The 23845-nt window shown below is 38.4% G+C and overlaps 1 protein-coding gene across 1 annotated transcript in view; it reads left to right on the top strand.

Moving 5' to 3' along the window:
• Positions 1 to 825: 825 nt before the first annotated feature.
• Positions 826 to 23845, top strand: part of wdfy2 (WD repeat and FYVE domain containing 2) — a 93822-nt gene continuing 70802 nt past the window's right edge. Inside the window, exons 1-2 of the mRNA XM_028799705.2 lie at positions 826 to 1141; positions 14919 to 14986. Of these exons, the coding sequence (XP_028655538.1) occupies positions 1005 to 1141; positions 14919 to 14986 (205 nt within the window). The 5' untranslated portion in view covers positions 826 to 1004. The remainder of the gene's footprint in view (positions 1142 to 14918; positions 14987 to 23845) is intronic.

The following is a 23845-nucleotide window of genomic DNA, read 5'->3' as shown; positions in this document are numbered from 1 at the left end:
AACCGGATTTAGAATAAAAGATTCACGGCTGACAGCATAATCTTTTGGGGTTTTTTTGTTTTTTTTATAACAAAGGAATGTATTAAGAGATGTTCTGTTTAACACGATGCTAATTCAGATCTAAGTGTTTGTAAATTCTGTGATCAGAATTATGATTCAAGAGGTTTTTTTTTTGTTTTTTACTACCTTGAATTTTCCTGAACGTTACCTTATGTTTTACTAATTACTACTGTTACTCCTTACTAATAATATTGTGATGACGCTAAAGAGTAAAACAAACAAGGATCAGGACCCCTGGCCAACGTAAATGTTTCTCTCAATTTCGAGGGGTGCTTTTCTTGCTAGTTAAAATTTCGAATGCCACGTTTGCAAGGACTGCTATAATGCAATAGACATCGGCTTTATACTTGGATTTGTAAAGTTATTTAAGATGCCCACACTTCCCGTTTCGTTCTTGCATATGAAAGAGCGGATCTTTTTCCTTCCACTTTTTCTTTGAATTGGTTTACTTTCTTTTTTATCTTACACAGGGCATATTAATGCTCGTTTTCGTGCCGCCTATGAGCGCCCCCTTGCGCCAATACCGATTATTGCCACTATAAAATATGCTACACAATTAACCGAATCTCGGAGCACAATAATCTTGATTAGGATCATCTTGGCTGTTGATTATGTCCCGCGCCTTTCTATACTAAACCACAACATTTACATCCAGGACGGGAACTAGCTGAAAGTAAATAAAACAACACAGATTCCGAAATGAACTTGTCGTGTACTTTTACTGCGCAGACGCGGAACAGCATGGCCCACGCAAGCGCAGATTATCCGCGCGAGGCTCTGACAGATCATGGACGCAGGCGAGTAAGTCGTCAGCTGACCAGTTCGTCACCCGTCAAGTAAAACCCCATACAAAAGCGAGCGCCTACGTGAAGGAGAGTCGGACACCGTGTTTGGGTGCTATGATCCCTTTATGCAGATGCAAGAAAAGGACTTAGTGCATCGCTATGGCAGCTGAAATCCATCCGAAACCTCTGACGCGCCGTCCCGTATTGCTGAATAAGATCGAAGGGTCGCAGGACGTGGTTAACGCTGCGGTGATCATCCCAAAGGAGGACGGAGTAATAAGCGTTTCAGAAGACAGGTATATGGAGGATTATTGGCAGAGATGTTACTGGGGGATGTATATTAAATGCACTACGTAATAATTGCTTTTATTTTCTAAGCACAATATGGTGATTAATACATGGCTCTTATAAGAAATCGAGGAGATAATCACAGCACAGTGGATGCACTTCTGTTTTTCTGTATGCGGCATGTGAAGTTAATGAAAGATCCAATGTTTATCGGCCAAAGTTATAAATGTTAAATGAGGGAATCATGTTTCTGTCGGTATTGTGATGGTGACAACAAGCTAAAAAATTCGCTTTGTCAAAAATGAAACGTATATCATGTGACGCAACAGCAACCACGCACCGCTAAGGTGAGCAGGTGTCCGATGTACGCAAAACCTACCAGTCGGCCACTGTCACAGTCCACTTGAGGACGATCCGCGCTTTTCGTCCACCGCAGAAGTTTACAGTCGGACCGATGAACCATGCACTTTACCCCTTACACTCTAAACGTTTATAGGATCAAAATATTACTTTATAATTGTGTCTAATTTTTGGTGTGTGTCTAAAAATCTGAAAATGTAAACTGCCAAGGCTGTAGGGAGCTTTAGTGTTTGTAGCAACTCCGGCAGCGGGACAGGAGTCAAGACCAGGTCACTGTTGGTTACACACTTACACTTAAATGGCATGATTTAGAGTTACCGATGTCATGTCCTTGCACATTAGGCTGATGCTAATCTCCCATGAAGAAGCCTCCTGTTCACTGCAAGGGTGCTTCCCTTGAACAGCACATTAACTCTTTAAACCCAGTGCTGTTGGGCAGGATGGATAACCGTGGCACTCTGAGTTGCACTTATAGTTAAAACAAGCAGTGTAACAGAACTGCACACTGTATACTAATTAACATTAGAGACATCAAATAAGCTACATGGTATGGTGGTTAAGGCTTTGGTCTGCAAACCCTGAGGTTGTGGGTTCAAATCCCACTACACTGTGTGAGACCATTGTATCTCAAATGTACAGCACCTTGGATACAACTCAGAGTCCTGCCATGTGCAAAAGTTCGCTGATGACACTGCTATCGTGGGCTGTATCAGGAATGGGCTGGAGGAGGAGTATAGGGACCTAATCAATGACTTTGTTAAATGGTCCGACTCAAACCACCTACACCTGAACACCAGCAAAACCAAGGAGCTGGTGGTGGATTTTAGGAGGCCCAGACCCCTCATAGACCCAGTGATCATCAAAGGTGACTGTGTGCAGATGGTGCAGACCTATAAATATCTGGGAGTGCAGCTGGATGATAAATTAGACTGGACTGCCAATACTGATGCGCTGTGCAAGAAAGGACAAAGCCGGTTATACTTCCTTAGAAGGCTGGCTTCCTTCAACATCTGCAATAAGATGCTGCAGATGTTCTATCAAACAGTTGTGGCGAGCGCCCTCTTCTACGCAGTGGTGTGCTGGGGAGGCAGCATTAAGAGGAAAGACGCCTCACGCCTGGACAAACTGGTGAGGAAGGCAGGCTCTATTGTTGGCATGGAGCTGGACAGTTTAACATCTGTGGCAGAGCGAAGGGCGCTCAGCAGGCTCCTATCAATTATGGGGAATCCACTGCATCCACTAAATAATGTCATCTCCAGACAGAAGAGCAGCTTCAGTGACAGACTGCTGTCACTGTCCTGCTCCACAGACAGATTGAGGAGATCGTTCCTCTCCCAAACTATGCGACTCTTTAATTCCACCAGGGGGGGTAAACGTTAATATTTAACATTATACATAGTTATTGTCTGTTTTTTCACCTGTATTATTATCATTCTTTAATTTAATATTATTTATTGTATCAGTATGCTGCTGCTGAAGAATGTGAATTTCCCATTGGGATTAATAAAGTATCTATCTATCTATCTATCTATCTATCTATCTATCTATCTATCTATCTATCTATCTATCTATCTATCTAAAGTCGTCAACCAAATAAGTAAATGTAGCAAGGCTTTAGGGACCTTCAGAACTTAACTTGACTGAAACTCTGAAGCAAGACTACAGCTGAAGAAAGCGAATCTGAAAGGGAAGGTTTTTAACATAAAATTTGGAATCCTGCATTAATTCAATGTAAGGACGTAGGGAGGCTGAATTCTATCATTGTGGGACTGAGTGCAAAGGTTGGAAACAATCCCACACAGGGTACTAGTCCTTTACATGACCCACTTACATATACGGGCCAGTTTGGAAACATCAATTAACCTAACCTGCATTTCTTTGAGGATGGGGGAGGAAAAATGGTGTACCTGGGAGAAACCCATGTATACTCAGAGATACTGTGCAAACATCATAATGACTATGTGTGAGAGTGGGATTCTCACCAAGCATGAAGGATCCATGTGGCAGTAGCATGCCATCTAAAAACATTTCATAATGTTCCCAAGTTGGACTGGGGAAACTCAGTCCTGGATAGTGACAGTAGCTTTAAGTTTTCGTTCTTGCTGATCGGATGATCAGGAGCTTCCTTATACATGTAAGCAAACTACTTACAGTGCTTACCTGAAGTATTGGTCTATTGATTTGTATGTCAAGTCTTTAAACAGATACCATCCTACAATTTTCTTGTCGAATTCAGTCCTCTGTTTTTAGTCTTTACAGTTCCATTCCGATCACTACTTTTAAAATGTACATAGTGCAACACAGATATGTTCAGATTTTGTAGACCAAGTTTAAATTGTCCTTTGTGCATCTTTTAAATGTAGAATACCTAGGGGACTTCGCCCCCTGCTCACTTCACTCGCCAACCCCCCTGCCTGCGCTATGCGCCAGCAACTTTGCATCTCTGCCGCTCGTGTATGTGGATTTCACTTTCACCAACCAACAAAAGTTTTAATTCTCGTGGAAAGGCCTCTTCATTGGGAAGAAAACACTACTTTTCCCTGATGGCAACACGAATTAGATGATCTACAAGTCTCCGAGTTAAAAGTTTAAAGCCAAACAATATCTACATACTTCTGTCATATCACCAATGACCATATATTCAATCTCTTTTTGCTTTTACCTTTTCGTCAATGTCGCATTGAATTTTGATTCCGTGTTTGGAATTACATCGTGGCAATGCAATGTATAACTAGCCTTGAGTGAATATCATTTCTTTCTCTCTACACGAACTGTGTCTGACAATAGCATTGACACAAATGAGAAATGATTGAACCATATGCATGGTTGTAAATGTTTTAGATGTGGGCAGGACTTTTCCAAATCTCTTTGCATAAGCTGTTGTCTCGCGGGGCTTGAAATTTTCTCTCACGGGATTTCACTTTCACCAAACAACAAATCTTTTAATTCTTGCGGATACGCCTCTTCATTGAGAAGAAACACTACTTTTCCCTGACGGCAACATGAATTAGACGATCTATAAGTCTCTGACTTAAAGTTTAAATCCGAACAATATATTCAATCTCTTTTCGCTGTTCCGTTATTTCACAGAGTAATAATTTCAGTTTGTTTGGGCTAATGTGATCTTTCCTATCCCTTTTTTGAGACTTTCAAATTTTGTACTTCCATTATCTCTGACCTGCTCTGCATGTGTACTGCGCCAACATTTTTGAATTCTTTACGACGTTCTACTTTGTCATCTACTCTTTGTCCTTTATTTCCAGCCCCAGGCGTGATTTAATCTCTTGGCACTGAGACTGGTCTCGCAGGACTTGAAAGTGTCTCTCAGAGAAAATCACGTCTCATCTCCTTCCAAGATTTTTTTTTTAAAATAGAGAGAAATGTAATAAATGAGTAAAAATACAGTCTTACTGCATTACATTTAACTAAATACAGTAACACCAAACTCCAGCATTTTCAAAATTATACTGGAGAAAGGAAATCATTTTACTTTAAAATATTTCTTCTTTTATGTTTAAATTATTTTTACAATCAGTATTATTTTCAAGTTAACTAATATTAATACAAATGATTCAAGGTGATGAAATACTTTTGAATTTTTAAGTTTTCTTTAGGTATACCAAAACATATTAAGTTGTGAGTTCCACAGGAATCATATCATATGAGCACCACAGAAATTTTATCCTAATTTATTTAATGATCAAAGCTTCTACCATGAAAGATGGGAGCTTGTGGGGGCCAGTCCTGCTGCTACCTGTCATTTTGAGATTAATCTGAAGAGGCAGTGCTTCTGTGTGAATACATTTTTAACACCCGTATGATGGAAAAACACTGTATACTGTCAAGCAGGTCTTTAAGATTTGTAATAGCTCCAATATTTCTAATTAAACGGGGGGGGGGGGGGGGTAAACGTAAACGTTAACATTTAACATTATACATAGTTATTGCCTGTTTTTCACCTGCATTATTATCATTCTTTAATTTAATATTATTTATTGTATCAGTATGCTGCCGCTGAAGAATGTGAATTTCCCATTGGGATTAATAAAGTATCTATCTATCTATCTATCTATCTATCTATCTATCTATCTATCTATCTATCTATCTATCTATCTATCTATCTATCTATCTATCTATCTAAATAATCACACATACCTCTCCCAGTCAGATTCCAAGGCAAATATAGAATCCATTTGAAGAACATTAAAAAATTTGAATCACAATGTACTACATTAATGATTTAGTATGCATTACATATGTAACTATGCAAATTCAACTACTTTATGTAAGAAAACTTGTCTATTGAATGTGGCTGATTTTGTTTACTACATGGCCTTTTATTAGGGCCTTACTGAAATGACTTAAGAGTACACAATTGAAATGCTGACTTCTGCTTTATAATTCAAGTTCGATCCTTAATTAACGAAAAATTTTGTTTCTTAATATTGAAATAATTGATATGCTGTGTTCTAAATATTCAATTAATTAAATGTAACAATAGAACAAAATAAATTTAAATATATGTTTCATTCAATTTATCAATTATATCCACAAAAGAAACGTTTACACCCGATAGGGTATAAATATCACATCATATTACAAAAAAATCATAATCCATGTATAAATATTTCACTTCATATGACAACAAGGGAACTGTAACATCCAATATAAAGATAATCATAATAATTTCTTGAAACAGGGAATGAAAACATCCAGAGGACATTCAAATGAAGATGATCAATAGAAAATCAATACACAGAAAAAATGTGACCTAGAAGATCACCATAAAAGAAACACAGACATGAACAATGTGAGCCGCAAATAGAAGTAATCAGTCCACAGCAGTAGATACAATATCATAAAGTTTACAACCATATAACATCAGGAATATATTGCATTCCTGAGATTCAAAGATAAATGTAGATTTGGCTGACGTGTTTCAAGGACTCACCTCTTGTTCTAGGCATAGAGACCAAGTGAGAATTCTTTTACTTGTTTAGTGGTTGATTTTTTTTTTCCAAGTTTCTCACTTGGTTAGTATAACCGTTCTTGGTTTTTTTTATCAATGTTTGAATGTGTGAAAATGTACTAGCAAAATGAGGCCATAAAGTCTGATAATTATTGATTTCTTCACCAACTTAACTACAGCGTGTTAACACATCAACATTTTTTTTCAGATTCCCACTCTTTTATGCAGGATAAAAGCTCTTCCTGTTTGACTCACAATACAGGAAATGCTTCCTGTTAATGCAACATTTTGCCTTCACAGTGTCTTCAAATTGTACACTAGTAACGTAAAATTTTAAAATCTGCCTTATTCTTCATGCCTCTCAAAGCAGTTAATTTACAGTAGTATATTGTTGCAAAATATTAAAACAGGAAATTAAGGTGGTTTTAATTTACTGTTAGTTTTCACTATTGAATCAGTAATTTGTAAAGGTAACAGCTACAGGGTGGCACCTTTTTTGTACTTCTGGGGATTTAAGTCCATTATTCTTTTGTACAACATAGATTTTCTAATGCTTTGTCAGTCATAAAGGGAAGCTTTGTTGAACTATATAAAACAGCTGTTAGAATAAACATTTTCTTGGATAGCTCGAGTGTTCTATGAATTCAATAACTTTTAATAATATACTACTTTAAAGAAGACAATATTCACATTTATTTTGTTCACTCCAATCAATATTTCTTAGTTTTACACTTTACACTGTGCACATACATTACATCCTTAAAGCAACTTAATGCAGTGCCTATCCTGGAAGCACAGGGCAAAGGGTGTTAGCTCATTACAGGATTATATTGCTATGGAAAGAGGTCAGTCCCTCGATATAACAAGTATCAAAGTTTGTTTGCAAAAAGGATGCAGATACCCCAATCAAACAAACAACATACAACTAACCCTGTGTTATGTTGCTGCTTAGATAGATAGATAGATAGATAGATAGATAGATAGATAGATAGATAGATAGATAGATAGATAGATAGATAGATAGATAGATAACTTTATTAATCCCAATGGGAAATTCACATTCTCCAGCAGCAGCATACTGATACAATAAATAATATTAAAGAATGATAATAATGCAGGTGAAAAACAGACAATAACTTTGTATAATGTTAAATGTTAACGTTTACCCCCCCGGGTGGAATTGAAGAGTCGCATAGTTTGGGGGAGGAACGATCTCCTCAATCTGTCTGTGGAGCAGGACAGTGACAGCAGTCTGTCGCTGAAGCTGCTCTTCTGTCTGGAGATGACACTGTTTAGTGGATGCAGTGGATTCTCCATAATTGATAGGAGCCTGCTGAGCGCCCGTCGCTCTGCCACAGATGTTAAACTGTCCAGCTCCATGCCAACAATAGAGCCTGCCTTCCTCACCAGTTTGTCCAGGCGTCTTTCCTCTTAATGCTGCCTCCCCAGCACACCACCGCGTAGAAGAGGGCGCTCGCCACAACTGTCTGATAGAACATCTGCAGCATCTTATTGCAGATGTTGAAGGACGCCAGCCTTCTAAGGAAGTATAGCCGGCTCTGTCCTTTCTTGCACAGCGCATCAGTATTGGCAGTCCAGTCTAATTTATCATCCAGCTGCACTCCCATGGCCTAAATAGTGTGCACACAAAGTGGCTGGGGTTATGGCTTCAAATAATACATATTCTACTCACAAGACCACACTCCTATTACTCACTTGTGAGACATCACCCAGGATAGCACTCTATATACACAATACTCAGAGACGTCCCTCTGTTTTTGTCCTAGACTGACTTTCTTAGGAGACTTTGTTAATTTAAAGGGCATATAGTGCCATCGTTCACATCTTTTACAACTCTGTGATGGCCAGAGTGATTTTTCTATGCTATAGTGTGTTGGGCTAGTAACATCACTTCAGGAGAGGCCTATCAAATCAACTAGCTAATTAAAAGAGCAGACATTGTTATGGGATGTGCTCTCGACATAACGGAATTAGTGCTGGATTAAAGAATGAAGCCAAAACTGATGGCCATTATGAACACCTCCATATCCTTTCTGTGATATGCTATCATCGAGTACTTTTAGCCATCAAATTATACCATAAGTGTGTGCCCAAAAATGCTACGGGGGTTCTTTTATACCTACAACAATACACTTTTAAAATGTATTTCTTATCATTAGGCATTTTTTCTTCTTTTCATGTAATGCTTGTGTCTTTTGAGGGGGTGGTTACTGTATGCTTGTTATAATATTTCTATATTTCTTGAGCTTCTGCAAAAGCTAAATTTGCTCCTGGGACAAGCTGTTCCTCCAGCGAGAAACTACTCTATCTCAGTGCTATAGTCAAGAGAAAGAGATATTCCGTAAGGTCAGGTCAGGTAGCATGTACCAGTACAGCACATTGCCGTACCCGCCACACGATGAAACAATTTAGGATCCTGGTTGGCAACTCCCCCAGGTAGTCACGTGGTCCAGTCCCACCTTCCGGAAATGACCATCCATCTGCCACAGCTAGGTGTTACATGGGCATCCCCTTGCCCTGGTCCAGTCACTTTGGTCCTCAACTATGAAGATCCTGCTAGCCAGATCACCCTCATTGAATTGCGCCACGTGGCCGCAGTGCTGTAACTGACACTCCCTCACAAGGCAGGTAATGTGCCTCATTTGGGCCTCCGTGAGCACAACAACGGTTGTGAAATTCTGTAAGCAAAAGAAAAAATGCAGAAGTTGCCATTAAAAGAACCTGGAACCGGTGGCACAGAGCTTGTGTTGAACTGAAATAAATCTGGCAGCTCACTCTTACATAATAAGGAGCCATTCTACATTGCTCTGCAGGAATCTCACCACGTTAATGTGCCCAAGTTTCTCTTTTCGTCTGTACTCTACTTTCTCCTCAGCTCATTGTCAACTGACCAATTCATTTGTCTGGGCTTAATGAGTGTTAATACTTGTTTGTCCCAGATTATTGTATCTCCTGGGCTCATTCATTTCCTTAATTTTATGAACATTAAGGGAAGAGGAGATGCTATTTAATAGACATTTGGCCAGGTTTCTGAAAGTATCTAGGGACAATAGATTTTATGCCTGTCTCAAGGGCTTGAAGCAGCTGGGCTCAGTAAATCTTATCTGCTGGCTTTGTGTGATCTGTGCTTGTGACACCATCAGCAAGCTGTAGGAGGAGAACAGGCTAGACTTGGAATGTTCTTCTTTCAGATGCCTCCTTACGCAAAAACAGAGCTGTTTAACCTTGAGTGAAGGTATGATGAGGGCATGCTCTACAGTAGATAATGAGGCAAACTAACATAGAGTATATAAATACATTATAACTCTTAGGCCTCTGACAGACGATAAAAAGAAATGGAACACCTGCCATCAATCAACAGCAAGATGGAATGCAGCTGATCCATCATTCACCTCTGTAGTCTGTTCAAAGGTTTCTTTAAAGCATGTAAGTTCCATTCACCTGTGATTATTTTTACCAGTCAGTTTTGTCCTTCATCATACCTAACCTAACCTAACACACAAACATAAAGGACCAATTTGGAGTCTTCAGTTAACATAGTCTGCATATCTTTGGAGTTGTGGGAGCAAAACCCACACAGATACTGAGAGAGAGCAAGCAAATCCCATATGGGCAGTGACCAGACACTTGATTCAAACTCAGGGTGCTAGATCCATGAGGCAGCACTGCTAACCACTCTGCCACGCTCCTCTTCTTTCTCTTTATTTAATTATGTGTACCTATCTTCCATTAAATTAACATTTTCTTTATCTTATATTCATCTTAATTGTGTTCACTATTAAAGATTAAATGGTGGACAAAAATATGCCTAATTAATTTTCTTGTATTCATTTAGCAGCAGCAACTTTAGGTTCCATTTAGCAGTGCTATGTAAAAAATCTGCAGTTTCTGGAAACACTGATTATAATACTGATTTCAATTTATTATTGTGTATAGAAAAAGATGATCCACTGTGGTAACCCCTAACGGGAGCAACTGAAAGAAGAATTGTGTAACAAAATTACACTTGTAAGCTCAGAATTCTGTACATTTTTACAGATCTACAGTACAGTACAGTAGTTTAGTTTGAATACTGGCCCATTTACTATGTGTGTGGTGAAATTTTTTAGTCCTCCACTTGGGTGCCTGGCTTTTTTTCTCTCGGTACTTGAATATGTGAGACAGGTTAATCGGCATCTTTAAAATTGTTTCTTCATAGCATGTGTAAGCATTGGTGTGTGAATGAATGCACCCTATGATGGACCGGTGCCCCATCCAGAGTTGCTTTTTGACTTGCTTCTGAGGCTCCTGTGAACCTACTCTTTGTTTAAGGAGGCTCTAAAATGGATGGAAAGATAAAGCAAAAAATAAATTAATGTAAAACAAGACACAAAAATACAGCAATGAATATTAAACAGCATGTTTGTTTTTCCTTGCTATTGTACACAATTGCAACTTACCTTACCTTACCTTACTTACCTTGCCTCCAGCTAGAGGGAGTGGTACAACAAAAGGCAAGAAGTCTGATAAATATATAATGAATCCGATTATTATTGTTTACAAGCAAGCATCTACGGTACATTGGTGTTTGTTTTACATTTAGTCGCAAACATTTATATATTTTCAGCATAATGTTTACTTAAATTCTATAAAGTTGCCCTTTTTCATGTATGTGGCAGTATTATATTCCTTATTAGTAATATTACTATTATTATCATTACCTATTATTATACATTCAGCCTCCCCTCACTTATTTCTGTTTACATTAAGTTTGTAAATTCAATTGTGTAAACAATGCCGAAAACACTGTTAAAGGAATACTCCCCCAAAAGCAATATTTTTATAATGAAAGAAAATGAATAAACAAAAATACAAATAGAAAACAACAGCAGAAAAAATAAATAAATAAGATTCATCTCCCTTCCAAAAGAAAGAGCAAAGGAAGAGTGTCTCAGGCAAAATGAAATAGCACCAACACCATACTGCACCAAAACCATACTTTTTAAGAGATGATAAAACAGGTTTTGACATTAGAGAGTCAATCATGGGCCCAGCATGCTTTTTCTAAAATAGCAGTAATGAATTCTTATAATATTTCTAAAAAATAAAACAAAATGAACATATCCTCTAAAAGGGAATTTGATTCTTTCTGATTTAAGGTAATATGAAACATTGTTTACCCACTGACAAGGTGGGCTGGGATTCTTCAGCTGATCAGGATAAGTCTGTGTGCTAATAGTGTGGTGTAGACCATTACAATCCGTTTCTCCTTAGGCACTTTAGTGCCATCAGGGAGTACATCAAATATTGCTGCTGTTGCTGGAGCTTGTAACAGCAAGGCTGTTTCAGAAGTATGTAAAGATTTTGGTCTAAAAATGATGTTAATCTAGTGCATTTCCAGAACATGTGGCCTAGTGATGCTGGAGCTAGATGGCCACACTCACAGATTGGGTCTTGCCCCAGGTACATTTTGGACACTTTTAATGGACATAAATGTGGCTGATGAAAGACTTTTGATTGAAACAGTAATGCTTGGTGCAGACAGAACTATAGTATATTTTATGTATGGCTGAGTTCCACTTCTTAAGTTGCCGATTGAGAGTTCCCATTCTCACCATTCCCTAGGATCAGCGAGAGGTAGATTCTTTGAAATGTTTTCATATATTGTTGAGATACTGTCCAAGTCTTCATCAAGACTTGTCAATATGGACTCTGGGAATTCTATGGGTGTGAGGTGCAGAAAGTTGGGAAGGTCTCTTTTAACAAAATTTCCAATTTAAAATATAGGAAAAAGGTGTGTAAGTGGGAGGATGAATTTTTCATCAGCTGCAGATACTTTATCTATATAAAGATCTCTAAGTGCCTTAATCCCTTGTGGTTTCCTTGAGTTAAATACTGAGTACACCTGAGAAGGTTGAAACAGATGATTATTGTCTAAAGGAGCAACCGATTAAAGCTCCTCTACCTTGAAATGTGTCCTGCATTGGTTCCACATTTTAAGTAACTGGTGGATGACTGATTTACTGCTGTACTAATGATAAATAGTATTGAGTGCAGCACAATGCAGGGCATACAATAAAGATTTAGAACAGGATTTGTTTTCCATTGCAAGCCAGGCCGTTGTGAATTTATGAGTTTATGCTGATTTCCAAGGTTTCATTATGTGTATATCTGCTGCCCAGTAGTAAAACTGAAAATCAGGTAGTGCCACGCCATGTTCTGCTTTAGATCTTTACAGAGACACCTCTTGAACGCATGGTCATTTCGAAGTCCAGATGAATGTTGTTATAGCTGGGTCTAATTTTTTAAAGAACAATTTGTTTAAGTATTGTAATATGGCGCTATATAGCGCCCGACCGGGCACAGACTTACGCAGAGGCGCGTGTAAAATAAACAGTCTTTTTATTTCTCTTCAGCTGGAGGGCATGTCTGCCCCGTAATCCCTCCAGCCACAACACAGTCCCACAAGCACTTAATACAGCACAAACAACACTTTTTCTCTCCACCTTGGCACCACCACTCCTCCCAGGCAACCTCGTCCTCTTCTTCCCAATTCTGGCTCCTGAGTGGTGGATGCTGGCCCTTTTTATAGCCCACCCGGAAGTGCTCCAGGTGCTTGATCACCTGTGGCTAATTGCACTTCTGGGTGGGGCTGCAGAGATGTCCAGGTGGGTTCCTGGCTCCATGCAGCACCCCCTGGCAGCCACCCCAGCTCCCCACAAGGTTGTGGAGAACTCCATCTCCCATGAAACCCTGCGGGAAACTGAGGCACTATCGTCAGCCAGGGAGGCTGCCACCAAGCGTCCCGGGGGAGGTAGTGAGATGTCCACAGCTGCTCCCCCGGAACATATGTAGAAGGGGCGTCCCGGCCGGGCATGGGACCCGGTCGCTTGTCACAGTATATAGGAATACTCTGAAATAAATACAGAAGGTTTAGGGAGGATGTCAATTTTGACAGTGTTAATTCTTCAGCAAAGGTTAGATGGGGGGTGGACCATCTATTAACATGTTGTTTGATTTTATCCAATGCACTTTCAAAATTACATTTTGAAAGATATTTATATTTACTTATAATGGTTATCCACAGACTTTTAAACTGTTTTGATATTCTGCATGGAGTGTTATCCAGTCTAACATGATAAGCTACTGAGTTCATTGGGAAAAACACACTTTTATTCAGATTGATTTTACTGTAATTCCAGGTATCTTATGAAATTCTTCTAGCATGTTTAGAACTAATAGTAAAGATGATTGCGTGTCGGATGTTTAAAGCACCATACCTTTAGCATATAGTGATTTTTTTTCTGTTCAAGCCATTGTCTAATAATCCCCTTTACCTCATGTTTCTTTCGTACTGAGGCTTCTGGACTGGTATATAGTAATTTAATCCATGAAATCCCGAATCCGTGTGTTGTAGTAAATAGATAATCCCATTCAACTCTATCAAAGAATATCAAAGACTTTTTCTAATTCCAAAGATAATTAGCCTTGTGGTGAGTTGGATTTTGTAGGCGTGTATATTAACTATGTTTTTTGATTTTATTACTAGCTGTGTTGGTAATTTTGATTATAGCATTACAAACTTCCTGCTCATGGTTTTGTTGAGCTAGAATCGTATTAGCCTGTTCATAATAATGTTGTCTTGATTTACAGTGTCGTGTAGTGGTTAAGGCTTGGACTTCAAACCCTGAGGTTGTGGGTTTAAATCCCGCTACTGACACTGTGTGACCATGAGCAAGTCACTTGACCTGCCACTGCTCAAATTGGAAAAAAAAAAAAACACATTGTACCATAAATGTATGTGCCATGAATTCCAATAGTGAATATTGTTGCCCATTTCTTGTTAACTCCAATGGGCTTATTGCTTTTGGTATAACCATTGAATTATACCAAATTCCTTTCAAGAGGTATATGGCTTGAGGAAGTCTAGCATGTGCAATCCAACATACTGAAAGAATTCTGGTAGCATTGCCAATTGGGATTGCACAAATAAAGGTAAAAGTGGGTTGGAAAATGGATGGATGGATGGATGTTCTTTAAAAGCATTCTTTATTTTGGAACTTAAAGACACATTATTGGGTTTTTCAAAGGCAAACAACAAAGCTAATAAACTTAGAAGAGATTTTGGATTCCATTTCTGTCTTCCTGGAATTAAAAAGAATTCAGAGGCATCCTCTTCTCTTATTCCACTCTGAATTGGATGGGGGCAGAGTGTTGAATTTGATACATTATATATGGACTATATTATTTTATTTTACTGGACTGTGTTTTGTTATTGTCTTTTGTCCTTTAAAGAAAAAAAAATCAAGTCTCAGAAAAGCATAACAGAAACTTGTATATAACCAGCTCTTACGAAGACTGAAATGTTTACTTTTGTGAATAAAACATACTGGAAAAAAATGTAAAGACTGTGTAGGTCAGCATAAGAAGCTAAATTGCCTACCATGTTCCCACAGGACTATTCGTGTGTGGCTGAAGCGGGATAGTGGTCAGTACTGGCCCAGTGTCTACCATGCTATGCCATGTAAGTATAAATATGCTTTACGCCATCCTCTAATGTAGGTTAAATTTTGCAAAAACTTTTAACAAACCTTTTCTTTCTTAATTTCTTTTGCTTGAATTATGGGTGTTTGTTCATGCAGTACTTCAATTTAGAATAAAAACACACTGAGAAGCTTAAAAGAAACTGATTTCATTGATATAATACTGTATTGCATTTTTTTGTAAATATATTGTTCTTACTTTTCTATATTATCAGGATAATTATCAATGCCAGGCTACTGTGGTTTCCTTGCTTAATCTAAATAATAGCATGTTAAGTTAAATTCTGATTCTAAATTGGCTTGGTATGTGTTTATGATGTTGAAATTACTGACAACCCATACAGAGTATCTACTTTGCTCCTTTTTCTGCTGGTACAGGCAACTGCTCACTTCAACCCTCCGATAAAAAACATGGCAGAATAAAGTGTTTCTGCATATAACATCTTGCTGCTTGTACAGGAGTCTGGTTAAAATATTCTTAGAAAGCTATGTTGTTTTTGGCCATTTTGATTGTACAAGAAATAAAGACTGTTAGGGACCTCATATGCTAAAAAAAGGCATTTAGTGTTTTTGTGGTCAGAAAGTCCTATTTTTAATATTTCATTATTGTAAAAATAGCATGGTGGTTAAGACTTTTGTTGACATACAGTTCTAAAAAATTGGGTTCAGTTCCTAAAATGGTTACACTCTTTGTGGAGTTTCCTTTTTCTTGCTGTGTTAGCATAAGATTGTTCTCTGAACTCAATTTTGTTTTTTCACATCCCCAAGATATATGTATTAGGTAACTGATGGCTCTAAACATGTTTAGCATGAAAATGTGTTTAGTTGAGTACTCTGTATGGACTGATGTCATCCAAGTTTGATGTCTGCTTTACATCAGATGTTACCGTATAGACACAAATACAGGCAGTCCCCGGGTTACGTACGAGATAGGGACTGTAGGTTTGTACTTAAGTTGAATTTGCATGTACGTCGGAACAGGTACATTATTTTAATAAATGCTATTGTTGACAGACAGTAACCAAGTGCTCTGCCAATGAATGATGGAGTTTTACCTCTCTCTGACCTTTTTATTATTTCTACTTTATTATCACCAGCACTTGCATCAGATTTGTGTTTCAGAGACATTCTTGAAGGGTGAAGACAAAAGATTAAGATGAGCTCTTCTGCACAGCGCTATACAGTACACGCTATCACAGCAGGAAGGCACCCGTCAACACATCTGATGTACTGACAAGAGACAACTTCCTGCTATGTGCGTAACAGTACAAGCAGGGTTGCTATTGAGAATGACTGGGGGCGGCGAGGGGGGGGGGGGGGTTCATCACCAGCCCACCTCACAGTCACCTCCACTACAGTATGCTACCTACAGCGTCCGCCCACCGAGAACGAACAAGGTGCGGCCAAAGGCGGGTAGTGAATCGCCCAACCCCAATCCAACAGGCAGCCATCTGAGGCACACTACAATGCTACCACCGCCACCCCGTTCAGCCACAACTGGGTCACCACTTGCAGCATTATGACTCAGGCGCCGCCGAGAGTGGCAGCCTTTTCAGCAGCTCCATATACGACTTTATTTTTCTACTTTTATTTTTCTCTTTTTTATTGATATATTTTATTGATCACTTGTGAATTTCCCCTTGGGGTTAATAAAGTATCTATCTATCTATCTATCTATCTATCTATCTATCTATCTATCTATCTATCTATCATTACTAGCCGTGTGTGCTGGGCAGGCAGTGAAATGCCCCCCTCCGCTCCATCCAGCCTGCGTCCAGTCAGAAGCAATAGCTGCGGCGGCATAGTGTGCAGGCAGCGAACCATCGTCCTGCACACGAGCGATAGCTGTGGCCCCGGTGACTATGGACCATTGGTCAGCGCTTACCACCGGGAGCCGCCCAAGGGACACTACACTGTGCAAGCAGCAAAATCGCCCCCCTCCAGCCACCGCTTGCAGCATCCCCAGGCCGAACATGATGGAACGGCAGTTTCTGAGGCGCATGCGTCGCAGCTGCGTCCTTGTTCATAAGTCGTAGGTCGGATGTCCGTAACCTGGGGACTACCTGTATGTTTATTTTTCACTGGAAAATTCTGCCTCAGAAATAAATGATGAATTGTCTAATCCACGCACTGTTTATGACTAGCACCTACTTGATAAACTCTGTCTGAATACACTAGACTGGTACTTCTAAAATGAAATGGTGAGAGACCTTGTCAAACTCCCTGGTATTATGTGTTATATTTTGTTTTTAATCATAAGTTATGTAAAAGTAAAGATTACAAATGGTACTTCCTTACCATATCTCAGTAATTACAATGATGTTGGGAGCTTCACTATTGACCTAGCTTCTTGAAATATTTGGAGAGTAGAGTGAATATGCTTATAGAGGAAGTAAGCATTAGCAAACTATGTAGGTACACAATACATGTAGGTTTACAAGCATTCAGATTTTAAAATTAGTATACATTATCCTAAATTTGTGTATAACTTTGCTGTAGAATTAAAATAATTGAAGTTGAAATAAATGCAAAGAACACAAAAATGTTCAAAAGCAGGACTTACTAACAAACTTAAACACCTAGGGAAGAATAGCTAAGACTGAACACAAAGTACAAATAAACAGATCAGAACAGAAACAGTACAGCCTCTCTCTTGACCTATCCCTTTATGGTGGTTGATCCTTGTCTATCAGTTTATAAAGCTCACCCCCTTTTCCACTTTTTAAACCAAACAGTAATATTCCAGTTCTCTGTTGACCCTGGGCAATTCTTTCTGCCAGCTCAGACTTTGATCCAAAATTCCATTTGACACTACGTTGAAAGGTATCACTTTTGTGACTTTAAACTTTATTTTAGGAATGCCACAGCCAAGTTCTAAAATCTTTTGAAAACTTCTGGATTTTCACATTGTCACACTGCTGGGCCTTCATTTGTACTTAAAGGCCCGATCTTGTATCTTGCCTCTCAGGTGCTCATTCCATAAAAGGAGGAACATGTTCCCTCTGTTACTAGTGAGGGATTATATTTGGTCTTTTTTTTGGTTATGTAACCAAGTTTACCCTTAAATGAGTCATCTTAGTCCTAGCAAGTGGTCATGTTGTTAGCCAGTGGATCACTAGTTCTCTTCCTTTTGCTTTTCTATACAATCCACTACACATACACGCCTAACCACCCAGTAGTGTTTCCTGATTTTACATATTAACATTTATTGGTCATTTCTAGATACCATTCTGGTTGTTTCAATCTTTTTTGGAGGTTTCCTGTATGTTTAGAATAAGGAATCCATCTTGGCAGTAAAAAACGTTTTTGTTCCTCAAATAATTTTTTGGACTCATGAGATTTTTATATTTTGGACGCTTAATTTTCTGGCATTATTCTTAGAGGTGAGTTTGAATTTTATTTCTTTGTTTGAGAAAGATTTCTATTTTTTTCCTCCTTGACTTGTATCACAAAGACTTGACACAATGTAGTGTAGCACCCCTTTTTCGCAAATACAGATGTGATCAGTGAACAACTTGAGTTACATAGTCTTGACTTCAATGTTCTGGTTTTGACTCATTGCTCTTTTGTCTAGATCTGGTTTTCCTCTTAGTGTTTTGACTCTGGTAAGATAGTAGAATTTAGATGGGACTCTTTGCAAATCTTGTCCAACTATGGTTACATTTAAATCCTATGGCTTGAAGAAAATAACTCAGTCCTTACAAAAGGCTTCCTTCGCTCACGGCCATTGGACTAATTGGGGTGGTTGGTTGGGAGAAAAGATAGGAAGTATCCGCACTGCGGAGCTGTTGAACCACTTTTTGTTATTGTTACCTGGTAAACACTGTAATATTACCTTGTCCTGGGTCATATTGGTTGTGTTCTTGTCCCAGTAACCCCTTGCCAGCCATACTTTCTTTCACAGTAGTGGAATAAATATTTTTAAAGCCAAAATGTAGGACTGGTTTCAGATTACTATATCAAGTCAAGGTCTAACATTTTATTAAGCCTCGCTATGAGGTTTGCTAGGAAGACATGCAGTAGTAAAGAGTTTGGGAGCAGGTACTGATAGCGCGTTGCCACACCCACCACACAATGAACCACCTGGATTGGGACCAAGACCAATCGAAATTCATGATAGCAACTTTTTCAGAGGTAACAAGAAGAAACACAACAGTACATTCTTGAAATGCACCTGGCTGCATATATATATATATATATAAAAAAATACTATTTTAGTGTTTAGACCTGTCAGGTGAGAGAATACTTTCTTTCTCTTTAATTTGTGATTCAGGCCTTTAACATTCCAGCTCACAAAGTTAACTGTCCAGTCTTTGAGAAATTGCTTCTGAGCTTTTATTGTAATTTTTAAGTCTTAACTGAAAATAAGACAGCTTTGACCTTAATTTCCAATTTTCCCAGGAGTTATTGCCCTAAAGGCTATTGTTACGTTGGCATTTATAATTACAAGGATTAAAAAGATAGATTAGAGATAGCTTGTTCTTTTTCTGTCTCCCCCTATTACCCCCACCCCCCCCGTTTTGCCTCCCCACATGAGGCTGGACCCCACTTCCCAAAGTCCCAGTCCTCTGACATACCTAGAGACAGAGCACGTCCAAAACAAAACAAGCCCCCCAGCAGTGGCATGTGAGGAATAAAATTGAGATATCTATTGCCAATACAGTCCAATTACTATAAGCATAAAATCTAATCTTCAGCAATCTTGAGATAGTAAAATAGTAAGCCCAGGGAATGCTATTAAAAAGTGGTACTGGATAAGCATAGTAAACCCTAATATGATAAAAACAATAACAATAAACCAAGGGTATGATGATAAACAGTCTCCTTTAGAAGAGTAAAAAAAAATAATAAAAATAAAATATTAATTTCTTTGACATATACATTCATATATGCATATAATACACATATAATTGTAATTAAACATAAACAAAAAGTATCCGAGAAGGGAAAAGAATGTATAGTTACAGTACCAGTATAATTGCAAGAGGATCAAACAACCGGCAAGATCGTATTTGCCATGTCATGAAAGAATGCGACTCACGATCGTATTTCAAAAAAGTGTCGGAATCGGCTTTCTTAACTTTTTCTGCTTCCTCCATAGTGATAAAGATGTAATATCCACTTTCAGTTTGGCAGGGTACAGGAGGCTGTATCTGATCTCGGTTTTCCGTAAGTGCTGTTTAATGTTGTAAAAAAAACCGGAGTGGTGGCTATGAGGCTAGGGATCTGCACTGGCAATCGGAAGGTTGCCGGTTCGAATCCTGTAAATGCCAAAAAGGGACTCTGCTCTGTTGGGCCCTTAAGCAAGGCCCTTAACCTGCAATTGCTGAGTGCTTTGAGTAGTTAGAAAAGCACTATATAAATGCAAAGAATTATTATTAAAGAATTAAAAAGCTGCACGCTTAGCAGCTGTTGAGGGTTAGAAATCTGGGAAAATGCGAATGTGGTTATTTTCAATTATAATCTTTTGTTTCTGTCTGAGATGTGACATTACATGTAATTTAAATCGTAATTTCTCGAAGCGCACAATAAGACTCATAGGTTTAGAGGTATTTGATCCCCGTGTGCGGTAAGCTGCTGCTATTTCAGTGTCAGATTTACAGTCCTCTCCAATATTATTCTGCAGAATAGCTCAGCAATGAATTTCACTGGTTTGGACTTTCACGATTCTCTGGGAGACTTTCGATTCTAATATTATTCCTTCTGCATCCATCTTCCAGTGCAGCAAGTCTGTCTCCAAGTTTTTTGCATTCAGAATTTGCAGCCATTGCTTTCTCGTCCACAGTAGATGCCAGATGTTCTGCTGTTTTAATTCGAGTTGTGAATGTTTGCTTTACGTCTTCCAACTGATCGCCAAGAGCTCTCAGTTTTCCCTCAAACTTAGATGCATTTTCTTGAATGTGGTCCTCAATTTGTTCCAGCATACCTTTAAAGGCTGCCTCAAAGCAATTATATACACGTTTCTCCAGGTCTTTATTATCCTGCCACAGCTCCTGCCACAGCTTTTCGTTTTTCTTGAGCATATATAAACCCTATTGTTTACAATTTTTCGTATCTTTGTGCTAACTAACCATCGCAAATGCAGTGGCATATAGGTAATACTGTATTGAGTAATAAGGAACATATTACACATTTTTAATAAAATTTGATTATAATGCAGGAATGTGATTCCAATTATAGGTTAAGTAATATACTTAATCTTGTTTCAGTGTGGCAGTCTATTGCAGCTGTAGCTTAAGCAGTTTTTATTTTTTGTACAGAAACACATTTTCAATGTGTCTGTGGAAGTGATACCTAAATTACTAAAATTCATATTTTATAATAATATATTCAGGAAGCAAAATCACCTTAACACTGCTGAAGATTTAATTTAATTCGTTTAATTGTTAATGTTAAAACAATGTGGGATGTATGCTAACATAAGACCACTGTGTCGAATATTAAGTTTCTAAATAAAATAAAACACAGCAAAACTGTTTGTTTCCGTGATAATTAATAAAGAAAAATAATGAACAATTTAAACTTTATTGTTTCAGCTTATTTATTTCTTGAAGTATTTATCCTGGGTTAACTGTCACTTTTACTTGAAAATAAAGTAATTTTAACTTAAGTATATATAACTGAATATTAAGGCAGAATGTATTTTCATTTTATACTATGTTACTTTCATGATTTTATTTTTTCATTTTGGACTCCTCTCTCTCTCTCTCTCTATCTGCATTCCCCTTTGGTTTATTTTAAGCAGCCTCACAGGCAGAGTTCTTACCTTGGTAATCATGCCAACTGAACTCCCATGCTTCGTTGCCCCCAAAGGGTCTAACCCTATGAAGAAGTTCCATGATCTGTCCTGGGAACCCTCGTGGCTGTAATGAATTCCCCAGACTTTAAATTTCCCTTCCTGAGCCTTTCTAAGATTATCTATTTTTATTGCTTTTCTTCGTAGTAAACACAGGATGTGTCTTACCGTTTACAGTGCTTTTCTTCAAGAAGAGGAGGAAAGGCCATGAGGCATCTTGTAGCAGTGCTACTATCAGTTAAAACTGCATCTCCCAGCAGTCCCTGCAGGGGCTCTTGGGGTCAAAGGTGGTCAGAGGGGTTTAAAAGGAGAGCAGGTGTCCAAGGGGGAAAAAGGGTGTTTTTTGTTGTTGTATTTTGTGTTGAGTTTACCTGTCGGACTGCCTTCTGTTAAGCCATATTCAATCGCTGTGTCCTGGATTGTATTCATTGTTGGGGGTCTGAATCATCTGTCTACCTGTGTGCTGAGGACTGTTTGTGGATTCACGGCTTTCCCGCAAGTAAAGGAGCGCTCCTGAACCATCCATCTTCACCCTTACAGTGTCTACCGGTAGGACTGTTTTTCATTCCCTTACAACATACAGATCTCTGGACTTACTCTCGTCATCTCTCATTACATCCGGTGTAGTATTCCATGGACTTTGCTGTGTGGTGCTTGTGTTTATATGTTTATTGCAATATCGCCGTAGGGGTACAGGGGTGGTATTATTTAATTTCATTACATTCTTTAATTGTTGTTATTCCCCAGTGTGCTTTGTTTTGTCTCTGTTTTTGAGTGTGTGCGGGCGGGCCAAGGCTGGGAGCGTCCCTGGGATCCTCTATAAAAAATAAATAAATCACTGTCATCTTGATGGTGTGAATCTTAGCGGCACCTGACCGCTACAATCTTAAATTCTCAAGCTTCTTTTTGTGGTTTGCTCTTCACCGTCAAGGTACCTGACACTTAGTGGCAAAGCGATTTGCAATAGTCTATATTTAGTTGAGACAGAATTCAGTGCTTGTCCTTTGTATTTAATACATTTGTATTCATGTATTAAAATTTGCTAAAGTCACTTTTCTGCATTGGCAGGTCAGCTCTTGTATATTATATCAGCCTTTTTGGAAATAGTAGTAAGGAAAGAGTTTTTTGTTAATATGACTGGATTGTTGTTCCAGTGATGTGATGGCAGGTTATTTGCATCATTTTTAATTCTGATTCTGATGCAATTGCCAAGCCTGATATTTTGTGTCCTAAATCTGTGTTTTGTAGGAAAGTGAGAAGAGCAGATGGGCTGCACATTGTACCGTAATCGCCTATTGCTTCATTTGGTTAGAGGATGACTTTTCTTTTTTGTGGTCACCTGTGATTTTTTTTTTTTGCAGTTTATATCTTAATGACAAGATTAAGGTAGCTTTGAAAATGGTATGGGGTATTTTAATGAACCATATTTGCTTATTCACTTAATTTCTGCATTGCCCCTTTTCAAATATAACATGCTAACGTTGCTTGTGAAAGTTGCCAGCTATAATGCAGTCACAAAAATAATTAAATCATAACATCATTTACATGTGTTAACTCACCTTTCATTATGATTAACATAAAATCCTGACCATATAAATCAAATTTATATTGAATTAAAATAAAAAATGACATATGGTCAGTTGAAAACAGAGGAAAAGAAAACAAACAACAACAAAAAAAGTTATCAGGATTCCTGGAGAGAAAAACATTTGATGGTATCATGGTAAGTTATAACTGACAAAGCAACTATTCTTTTGATCTGGTCACCCACCATAACCTGGGCAATCTACAATGGAGTCACAAACATAACACAAGGGGTATGTAGCTTCAAAAAGTACACTTAATGAAAAAATGCTCCAGTGTACTCTGGACGTCAGACTAGACCGAAAGTTCACTATTCAAAAGGATAATGAACCTAAGCACAAAGCAAAGAAAACACAGGAGTGGTTTAGGGACCGCCAGAGCCTGGGCTTGAACCCAATCAAACATCTCTGGAGAGACCTGAAAATAGATGTGCATTGATGGTGTCCATCCAGCCTGACAG

The sequence above is a fragment of the Erpetoichthys calabaricus genome, chromosome 4, assembly GCF_900747795.2.
Source record: "Erpetoichthys calabaricus chromosome 4, fErpCal1.3, whole genome shotgun sequence".
NCBI classification, from domain to species: Eukaryota; Metazoa; Chordata; class Cladistia; order Polypteriformes; family Polypteridae; genus Erpetoichthys; species Erpetoichthys calabaricus.
The sequence above is the reverse complement of the archived record's forward strand: the minus strand, read 5'-3'. Positions and strand labels throughout refer to the sequence as shown.